The following is an 11,177-nucleotide window of genomic DNA, read 5'->3' on the forward strand; positions in this document are numbered from 1 at the left end:
CCTCTGTGTATGACTTGCTCCAAATAATAAATTGTAATCCAGATGCTTACTCCAGCATCAACACATTAGTTAAACTGTCTCTTACACTGCCTTTGAGCAGTGCAGCTTGTGAGAGGGGATTCTCACATCTGAACATAATAAAAACCAAGTACAGATCTCGTCTGTCACATGCTCGTCTGTCAGCCCTGATGCACATTCACCTGTCAAAGAAGACCACAGAGACATTTGACCCAAAGCCAGCTGTTGACCTGTGGATGGAGACAGCAAGTCGGAGGTTTAAACAGGGACAGGGAGGTGCATCTGCAGCATCATCCTCTACCATGCAAGAAGTGGAAATAGAGGACAGTGAGGAAGACACTGAGGTAGACACTGAGGAGGACAGTGAGGAGGAATAGACTTATTGAAACCACGGTTCCTGTGGGGTGAGTACCAAACCCTGTCTCCTGGTACTCATCTGAGTAACTCCCTGAAAAAGTTATGTGCACCCCTGCCTATTATGCACCTGAAATCACTCCTAGCTCCCTTATTACTTATCCCAGCTGCACATCCAACACATCGTTTATGATCGTAAAGACACATAATCTAACGGTGCCCACCTCAACACTGAAAGATACACACTTGCAACGTTATCAACAAAAACGTAAATCAAAAGAAGTGGCGCTAGGTAGCTACACAATGCTAACGTGGCTTACCTTTGTCTTTGTCTGGTCTAAACTGGTCTTCAATGGCATTAAAACGATAACAACGATGATGTAGTTAATCCATAGGTTAATATCCAATGTGACTGTGTCCCCTTTGAAATGTTCTAATAATCTATAAGCAATAAAACTGCAATTACGTTATCTGCTGTCTGCTCTGTGCTCCGTGTGCTCTGGTTCCTGCAATTCCTGCTTCCTTACGTAGTAAATAATAAGTAAAGTCTGCTGCGTAAAGAGCTTACGCCGGCTGGCATTCTTCATACTGTACGCAGGACCATATCTCTGGAACCCATTGGTCGATTTGGGTGATTTACACCTTTTTCTTAACCAAAATATCCAATAGAATCGAGGGGCAGTTCCCAAATCCACGTAAACATTACCATAGAACTATATAATAGAGAAGCAAACAAAGCACATCTGAAAGTACAAGCCTGGACGGCAAAACTTTATACCCAGTATATTGCCATAAATATGATGGTGGATTATCAGTAAAAAATTCTACGTCACACAAAGACATTGGATTAACCTTGAGCGGCGTTTTTATTTCGGTGAACACAACTTTTGATCACAAATCAAAAAAGGTAAGACGTAACTATTGTAATATTTTCGAAACCGGATGTTGTTTACTTTCTCTTTTCTGGCTGATAGCTCTGCAATTCGGGGCCCTACAGTGATGACATTACATGTGTGGAATCTGTGGAGTCTCAGCTTTAATCGGATATCTTGTTTGTGTAGTGACGATAAGTAATAAGCGCATTGCTACCGTGAGTGCTGTGCAAAAGTCCGTTAGCATTAGTTAGCATTTTTTCGCTCCATGCTAATTCAAAGGCTTGGTATTACTCTTGTGTTTCTTTTAGCTAAAAATGGTTCATATTGTTAGTTAGCTGAGTTTCTTATCGTTAAAAGGGTATGGAACATTAATAGTTTCATAAATGTTAAGAAGCCCTGAGACATAGTCTCGTAAAAAAACGGTGGGGGGGGGGGGTCCACTGGGGGGACACTGCGGTCAAGCCAGCCGTCTTTCACTTTTGCGTGGTCAAACCAGCCGCCCCTGTATTTTGAGTGCGCGATTAGTTACAGGTTTACGGTAATGCATTAAAACAACCCTGGGAAGCTGTTGTAATTGACTGAAGTGACTTTCGAATACATTTTCGAATACAAAAGTACATACATACATAAGTAGTTTATGAAACTGCCAGTTTTGTACTTAGTACTTCTTAGACTACTTGCAAACATAATATGAAGTACTTTTACTGTGTACTTTTTCAGTAATTTGAGTTTCAAATCCCCCCCCAGAGAACAAGAATGAGCATTTTTGTCTAACTTTGGTGTGGGATAAAAAGCATTTCTTCCATAAGTAGTTTATGAAACTGCCAGTTTTGTACTTAGTACTTCTTAGAGTACTTGCAAACATAATATGAAGTACTTTTACTGTGTACTTTTTCAGTAATTTGAGTTTCAAAGCCCCCCCCAGAGAACAAGAATGAGCATTTTTGTCTAACTTTGGTGTGGGATAAAAAGCATTTCTTCCATAAGTAGTTTATGAAACTGCCAGTTTTGTACTTAGTACTTCTTAGAGTACTTGCACAAATAATTTGAAGTACTTTTACTGTGTACTTTTCAGTAATTTGAGTTTCAAAGTCCCCCCCAGAGAACAAGAATGAGCATTTTTGTCTAACTTTGGTGTGGGATAAAAAGCATTTCTTCCATAAGCAGTTTATGAAACTGCCAGTTTTGTACTTAGTACTTCTTAGACTACTTGCACAAATAATTTGAAGTACTTTTACTTTGTACTTTTCAGTAATTTGAGTTTCAAAGTCCCCCCCAGAGAACAAGAATGAGCATTTTTGTCTAACTTTGGTGTGGGATAAAAAGCATTTCTTCCATAAGTAGTTTATGAAACTGCCAGTTTTGTACTTAGTACTTCTTAGACTACTTGCAAACATAATATGAAGTACTTTTACTGTGTACTTTTCAGTAATTTGAGTTTCAAAGCCCCCCCCAGAGAACAAGAATGAGCATTTTTGTCTAACTTTGGTGTGGGATAAAAAGCATTTCTTCGATAAGTAGTTTATGAAACTGCCAGTTTTGTACTTAGTACTTCTTAGACTACTTGCACAAATAATTTGAAGTACTTTTACTGTGTACTTTTCAGTAATTTGAGTTTCAAAGTCCCCCCCAGAGAACAAGAATGAGCATTTTTGTCTAACTTTGGTGTGGGATAAAAAGCATTTCTTCCATAAGTAGTTTATGAAACTGCCAGTTTTGTACTTAGTACTTCTTAGACTACTTGCACAAATAATTTGAAGTACTTTTACTGTGTACTTTTTCAGTAATCCAATGGCAAAGTCACTCCTAGAGAATGTAATATTTCCACCACCATGTTTGACTGCTGGTTTGATTCACTTTTATCGTTCTTTCCTTAAGATAAGATAAAATAATACTTTATTCATCCAGAAGGAAATTGTTGTGCCAGAGTAGCAAAATACAATAAACTCAGCAGCACAACAGCAACACTGTCACCGGTCTGTAGTCACTGTGTGTGCGTGGATGTATCTTCTTCGGCACAGGAACCAGGCATGTTGTCTTTTCATCTCCTTACACATACCAATCTGTTAATGCCACATATTAAGAGGTGGAATGTAACTAAGAAAGTTAACTGAAGTTCTGTAATTAAGTAAAGTTTTGAAGTACTTGTACTTCACTGTAATTTCCATTTTATGCTACTTTATTAATAAATAAATTCTACTCCACTATATTTTCCAGGCAAATATGGTAGTTTTTACTCCACTAAATGTATTTGTTAACTTTAACTTCTATGTAGTTTGACGATTAATATTATTAATATAAAATAAAAATAAACGAATAATATGATGTATGGTTATAGATTAAGCGACCCAACAGTATATACTACTGTAATTATAATGATTCCCACCTTTTCCCGCTGCAACATTAAAGATGAACACATTAAGGCATCAATAATTATAATCCAGTAATATATATTATTCTTAAATGGGCCATTCTGCACTACTGTTTCTCTAAGTACATTTTGATGCCAAGTCTTGTACTTTTATTTAAGGAAGGTTTTGAATGCATAACTTTTACTGGTTGAGTTCAAATTGAAGTTTGTGTTTGAAGATGGGACCGGCATTCAAGAGCAAGGGCGTTATGGCTGTTGTGATCCCATGTTATACCCATTTTACATGTTTTAAATAAACGTATGAATACATTAACAATTAACATATGCATCTTTATAAATATACCATGTTATGCAATCATTACTTATGTTTTATTTATGGTTATTTCATTCCATGTTAGATGTTTATAATCATTTACTGGTCCATGCCGCTTTTAAGTAAACATGTACAAGTATGTTAACAGAAGTTCCCAAACCCACACCACTGAAGCATTTATTTTGTGCTTGGTGGTCTCAGCTGTTTTTTAAATGATATTTCCTTATCCCGCCCTTAGTATCTGTGTACACAATTGTAAATGAAGTAGCTCAGTAAGCAAGGTAACCTACAATATTTTCCAGTGTCCATTCTGTTCGGATGGAGTGTTTTTATTTTACACAATATTTAAAGATTTTTATTCTACATGTGTCTGTTGGGAGTTACATTAGAGACTATTCCACAATGTGTTTTACAAAGGGAATACTTCAAGATGAGGAGGACCTGCTATGGCAAGGAGGACTGGGGGACTGTCAAATGGAGAGGAGCAACCATGCACCATCCAGTTCAACGTGATGGCAGTAGCTGTGGGGTCATTGTTACCATGGTAACGTAGTTTTTTACTTTAACTACTATATGTAATATTTATGCTTCTGCTACATATTCTTATATTTATTTCAGTGTCTTGATTATTATACAAGTTTAAAGTATAAAATAGTCAATGATGTTAAAAAATAAGTCATTAGTTTCTGAATTATTAATTTTCAGTTTATTTTTTAGGGGAATTGTGTAAAACTGATGAGAGGGCTGGTTGTTGACACAGCCCATGTAGTTTGTCATGTACATTCTTCAAGTTGTGTTAATTACCTCATTACAACTATTAGTTATTAATAGTTTGATCATTTTTATTGAAATATCAATTCAATTTTGGAATTTTAATGGCAAAAACAATGTAGCGCAGATGACAAGTGTGATTCTGTGTGTTGGTGTGTAGATGGCAAGAGCAGTGATGGAGGCCTTTCCTGCATTACCAGTTATGTCCTTTGGGACATCCAAAAAGGAGATGGCTTGTGAGAGGAGAAAGTTTGCACTTTCAATACTCAATGGTTCAGGTTTGTAAGTCATTTGTCCTGCTTTACGTTATGGTTCTTAGTTAGTTGTTATGGAAATGATGAACTTCTATTAATCCAATGCAATCAAACAAATCTACAATAACTACAGCCTGTAACATTGCCTTTGAGTCCACACACTACTGCATTTATAGCCGACAGCATCATTGATTTTAAGCACAGGGCCCAAACCAAATATTCCATACATATCTCAGTTGAACCCATAACTTATATTTCTCTCACACACACTCCATTGAGACATTAACAGTTGAAGAATAACTTTTTTTCCTGCTGCAATAAGGAATGTAAATACTGACACTTAAACTGTCACGGTTTGTGTCAGGAGAGCAGGGAAGAGGAAACGAATACCGATTGTACCAGGCATCCAGGAACAGTTTATAGGTGGTTTATTGAAAAAAAACAGAAGCTTACAGGCAGAGCGGCAGGAGGCATGGGTGAAATATGGAACACAAAACAGGGCTTAGAGTGAAACAGTGACAAATATAAATTGCTGCATTTTTAAATTTGTTGCATACAGGTCATTGCCTAGTAATGTTTAGAATATTACGGATTGTTTATGTATGTCTGCTTATATGTTGTTCTGTTCACACTGTGTACATAGTCTTCTTTTTAAAACATCCATCCTTAAAAACATATTAAACCTGTGTTGATGATCCCATTCATGATCCATTTAGAGTTCATAAGCTATAATTTACAGCTGAACAGCTGCATAGAATTTGACTGCACTTCTGCTGCCAATAAACTGTTAACTGTATACATATACAGTATGTCTAAATAACATATTTTCTTTCCTGCAGTGTTTAACATGGAGAACAACTGTGCAATGTGCTCTGCCTCAAAGCCCCCAGGATCTGGGCCTCCCACTACAGATTGGGTGAGTGTTTGTCGTAGTGTAGTTATAATAGTGCTTCATCATATTCTAATCAAATTCAATTTATGATATTAGATGTATTTACAAAACTGTTGAGTCACTGGGTCTATCCAGATCAGGCGGTCCAGCGAAAACGCCGCAGGGCCATGCTTCGATTTCTACTTTTCAGCGCATGCTGAATAATTTTTTTACGGCAACCTCGTGCATCGCCCCAGCTGCAGCCCACACACATTAACTCTATTCAAAATGACTGGAACCAATATAAATTGATTTACTAAAAAAACAGTCAAGACAACTTCTCTCAGATAAATGGTAATGCATATACATTGTTTACACATATAATGAACAGAGAGAATATAAAATGTGATGAGCAGTGGAATAGGGATACTGACAATTCTAATCATGTCTAATAGCAACATATTCAATTAAAGTGTAACTTCACCCCAGGTTTGAGCCTAAGTCCACCCACATGATGACAATAGCCTCAATGCAGCGTTGACAAATATGACAAAGCTACAATAGCTTGGAAAATAGCAATATGGGGCACTGAATTAACGCACCCCGTGGTTCCTCCACCTCACTCTACGCCGCTGGGAGACTGACGGTACATGTCCACCAGATCAGGCCTGGAAACCAAGTTATACCTTGAGGCAACACTCCTAATGGAAAACGGACCACTTGGAAAGACGTTTGTTGTGTTATCTGCTGTTGTCCTCTTTCACACACCAACATCCTGTAAGTCACTATCAAAATATGGGAAGCAGGGAGAAGCAGGTCGTATGCAATACATAACTGACCAATTAAGAATACCAAAAGGTAACTACATTATAGTGATGCAACATGGAGTTTTCCCAGAACTATAAATCTTCTAGCTATAACTACCTCAAAAACATTTGTATTTGAAAAACTGAAAATGGAGACATAATATAGTTATTTTCAGATTTGAAACTGGTGTTTGAGGTGAGTATGCTACAGAATATAGCTACATGTAATAAAGTTGACATGAATCTAATTTTGCCCAAATTATTCTCTATTGCACTTCATTACTTCATCATTTCCGATGACAAGATGTATCAGATTTGATGGTCACTCATTTCATTTTACAGATACAGTGTGACACCTGTGAAAGATGGTTCCATGAGCAGTGCCTGGGGATGAATCAGGACCAACTCCAAGAAGCCAGGGCAAGCAATTGGAATTGCTTTCTCTGCAACTAGGGCAGAAGAATAAAGAAAAAGGGGGAAAAATCTGTTTGCCTGTTTTTTTCATACATACACAATCACTGAATGACAGTGTTTCAGTTGATAAGCTTTCATTTTCATTTTCATTTTCATATCATGTTTGCAAGTAGTCTAAGAAGTACTAAGTACAAAACTGGCAGTTTCATAAACTACTTATGGAAGAAATGCTTTTTATCCCACACCAAAGTTAGACGAAAATGCTCAATCTTGTTCTCTGGGGGGGACTTTGAAACTCAAATTACTGAAAAGTACACAGTAAAAGTACTTCAAATTATTTGTGCAAGTAGTCTAAGAAGTACTAAGTACAAAACTGGCAGTTTCATAAACTACTTATGGAAGAAATTATTTTTATCCCACACCAAAGTTAGACGAAAATGCTCATTCTTGTTCTCTGGGGGGGGATTTGAAACTCAAATTACTGAAAAAGTACACAGTAAAAGTACTTCATATTATGTTTGCAAGTAGTCTAAGAAGTACTAAGTACAAAACTGGCAGTTTCATAAACTACTTATGGAAGAAATGCTTTTTATCCCACATCAAAGTTAGACGAAAATGCTCGATCTTGTTCTCTGGGGGGGACTTTGAAACTCAAATTACTGAAAAAGTACACAGTAAAAGTACTTCATATTATGTTTGCAAGTAGTCTAAGAAGTACTAAGTACAAAACTGGCAGTTTCATAAACTACTTATGGAAGAAATGCTTTTTATCCCACACCAAAGTTAGACGAAAATGCTCAATCTTGTTCTCTGGGGGGGACTTTGAAACTCAAATTACTGAAAAGTACACAGTAAAAGTACTTCAAATTATTTGTGCAAGTAGTCTAAGAAGTACTAAGTACAAAACTGGCAGTTTCATAAACTACTTATGGAAGAAATGCTTTTTATCCCACACCAAAGTTAGACAAAAATGCTCATTCTTGTTCTCTGGGGGGGACTTTGAAACTCAAATTACTGAAAAGTACACAGTAAAAGTACTTCAAATTATTTGTGCAAGTAGTCTAAGAAGTACTAATTACAAAACTGGCAGTTTCATAAACTACTTATGGAAGAAATGCTTTTTATCCCACACCAAAGTTAGACAAAAATGCTCATTCTTGTTCTCTGGGGGGGACTTTGAAACTCAAATTACTGAAAAGTACACAGTAAAAGTACTTCAAATTATGTTTGCAAGTAGTCTAAGAAGTACTAAGTACAAAACTGGCAGTTTCATAAACTACTTATGGAAGAAATGCTTTTTATCCCACACCAAAGTTAGACAAAAATGCTCATTCTTGTTCTCTGGGGGGGACTTTGAAACTCAAATTACTGAAAAGTACACAGTAAAAGTACTTCAAATTATTTGTGCAAGTAGTCTAAGAAGTACTAATTACAAAACTGGCAGTTTCATAAACTACTTATGGAAGAAATGCTTTTTATCCCACACCAAAGTTAGACAAAAATGCTCATTCTTGTTCTCTGGGGGGGACTTTGAAACTCAAATTACTGAAAAGTACACAGTAAAAGTACTTCATATTATGTTTGCAAGTAGTCTAAGAAGTACTAAGTACAAAACTGGCAGTTTCATAAACTACTTATGGAAGAAATGCTTTTTATCCCACACCAAAGTTAGACAAAAATGCTCATTCTTGTTCTCTGGGGGGGACTTTGAAACTCAAATTACTGAAAAGTACACAGTAAAAGTACTTCAAATTATTTGTGCAAGTACTCTAAGAAGTACTAAGTACAAAACTGGCAGTTTCATAAACTACTTATGGAAGAAATGCTTTTTATCCCACACCAAAGTTAGACAAAAATGCTCATTCTTGTTCTCTGGGGGGGGGCTTTGAAACTCAAATTACTGAAAAAGTACACAGTAAAAGTACTTCATATTATGTTTGCAAGTACTCTAAGAAGTACTAAGTACAAAACTGGCAGTTTCATAAACTACTTATGGAAGAAATGCTTTTTATCCCACACCAAAGTTAGACAAAAATGCTCATTCTTGTTCTCTGGGGGGGACTTTGAAACTCAAATTACTGAAAAGTACACAGTAAAAGTACTTCAAATTATTTGTGCAAGTAGTCTAAGAAGTACTAAGTACAAAACTGGCAGTTTCATAAACTACTTATGGAAGAAATGCTTTTTATCCCACACCAAAGTTAGACAAAAATGCTCATTCTTGTTCTCTGGGGGGGGATTTGAAACTCAAATTACTGAAAAAGTACACAGTAAAAGTACTTCAAATTATTTGTGCAAGTAGTCTAAGAAGTACTAAGTACAAAACTGGCAGTTTCATAAACTACTTATGTATGTATGTACTTATGTATTCGAAAATGTATTCGAAAGTCACTTCAGTCAATTACAACAGCTTCCCAGGGTTGTTTTAATGCATTACCGTAAACCTGTAACTAATCGCGCACTCAAAATACAGGGGCGGCTGGTTTGACCACGCAAAAGTGAAAGACGGCTGGCTTGACCGCAGTTGGGGGGACCCTCATGCTTAAGAGGTTAAAGTAATGTTGTAAAATTACAACAGTGGGCCTTACAGGGTCGTTAAATACAGTAATGTTTCCCGTTGACTTACAACGGAAAAGAGATGTCTGTAAAGCAGTGTATAATGCAGTTTTAGGTAAATCAAATTCACAGTTTGAACACTTGAACGGCCCTTATTTTAACCATTTGGCCCTAAAAGTTTGAGTGAAGCTTTTTGGCCCAGTCACTGGCGATGTGACACTAGTTGTTCCATATAGAGTGAAATAAAAGACCGGAGCTCCCACTCTTAATGTGCACTAATGATAGCTTACCATTTATTCCTCCAGGTCCGCCACTGATCACACTTCCCTTAATTGTGTTTAATTGTCTTTTACTTTCCTAAGTCTGCCTGACTTCCTGTCTGTCTCGTAGACAAAGTGGTCCAGCCAACCTGAGCTGAAACAGTGAGGCGTGTTCAAGCCACAGAGGCGGAGAAGAAAGAAAACAGCTGACACACCAATATTGAGATATAATTTAAAATAGTAATTGGAAATTAAAATATGTATCAAACAGTGTTTAATTAAACTGGACATTATGTTTGTTAACTGGGATTGGTGGAACCCTCTAAATGCATGCTAATGACAATGTTATCTGTTCATTCTGTCTCTGCTTTTTAAAGACCCAGGAAACTATTGTCTCCCGGGTCTTTCATATCTCCTCACCTCATCTTTGACTGACTCAGAGTTTTTCTCTGGTTTATGAGGAGGCGCCACATCCAGAGCCCCCCCCCCCCCCCCTGGCTGGCTTACCTGGAAGGTGGCATGTAAGGTTAATTGGGAAATGTAGTTGATAAAGTAATTAATGCGTTTGTCAGCAGTGTCTTCTCCCCGCCCCCCCTCCTACAGCAGGCGGCCTTTCTTCTTCCTGCCTGGCTGCCCTGGTGCTGCCGGGTGATCAGCTGATACGCTCCATCACAGCCAGCAACTCTTTTGTTTTTTGGGGAAAGTGACAGCAATGTCAGTCCACCCCTGATTAACCAGGGACAATAGAAGGCTGGACCCATTCTCTGTGTGTGTGTGTGTGTGTGTGTGTGTGTGTGTGTGTGTGTGTGTGTGTGTGTGTGTGTGTGTGTGTGTGTGTGTGTGTGTGTGTGTGTGTGTGTGTGTGTGTGTGTGTGTGTGTGTGTGTGTGTGTGTGTGTGTGTGTGTGTGTGTGTGTGTGTGTGTGTGTGTGTGTGTGTGTGTGTGTGTGTGTGTGTGTGTGTGTGTGTGTGTGTGTGTGTGTGTGTCCCCACTTACACGCAAACGCATACGAAGCGCAAACCAACCGAATACGTAAAGTATTCCGTTCACACGAGACCGCTCGGGAGCTCTGGATACGCAGTAGTACATATGCCGGGCCTGTAAGTGGCGCTGTACTTTCCCCACAAAATACACCAAAAGCAGCGAAGAAGACCCCCCAAGCATGGTTGCCATGGTTGCCCTTCTGTTTATGGATTTAGCAACATGTAGTTCAACTGTTCATGTAATTCTCCATGTCCACTTGATGGTTGTGGTAGAGGAGCTGTAGATGTTGCGCTAACATCTGTAGCATGGTCAGTAGCAGTAGCAGTAGCC

At 37.9% G+C, this 11,177-nt stretch overlaps 1 protein-coding gene across 1 annotated transcript; it reads left to right on the plus strand.

Annotated features, from left to right (window-relative positions):
• Positions 1 to 1,025: 1,025 nt before the first annotated feature.
• On the plus strand, positions 1,026 to 7,118 carry LOC307013979 (uncharacterized protein). Its single transcript, XM_079641636.1, has 5 exons — positions 1,026 to 1,279; positions 4,349 to 4,475; positions 4,863 to 4,980; positions 5,796 to 5,872; positions 6,976 to 7,118. The coding sequence occupies exons 2-5, from the start codon at positions 4,362 to 4,364 to the stop codon at positions 7,084 to 7,086; spliced, it is 420 nt and encodes a 139-aa protein (XP_079497762.1). The 5' UTR covers positions 1,026 to 1,279; positions 4,349 to 4,361; the 3' UTR covers positions 7,087 to 7,118.
• Positions 7,119 to 11,177: the final 4,059 nt, after the last annotated feature.

Source organism: Notothenia rossii, assembly GCF_949606895.1.
Source record: "Notothenia rossii genome assembly, chromosome: 7".
In the NCBI taxonomy this organism is placed as follows: domain Eukaryota; kingdom Metazoa; phylum Chordata; class Actinopteri; order Perciformes; family Nototheniidae; genus Notothenia; species Notothenia rossii.

What these genes read in the sequence shown, in the direction of transcription:
- LOC307013979 (XM_079641636.1), top strand. Translation starts at nt 4,362, where the DNA reads ATGAGGAGGACCTGCTATGGCAAGGAGGACTGGGGGACTGTCAAATGG. An exon ending in TTCAATACTCAATGGTTCAG is followed by an intron (nt 4,981 to 5,795) that starts GTTTGTAAGTCA and finishes TCTTTCCTGCAG; the next exon opens with TGTTTAACATGGAGAACAAC. An exon ending in GGCCTCCCACTACAGATTGG is followed by an intron (nt 5,873 to 6,975) that starts GTGAGTGTTTGT and finishes TTCATTTTACAG; the next exon opens with ATACAGTGTGACACCTGTGA.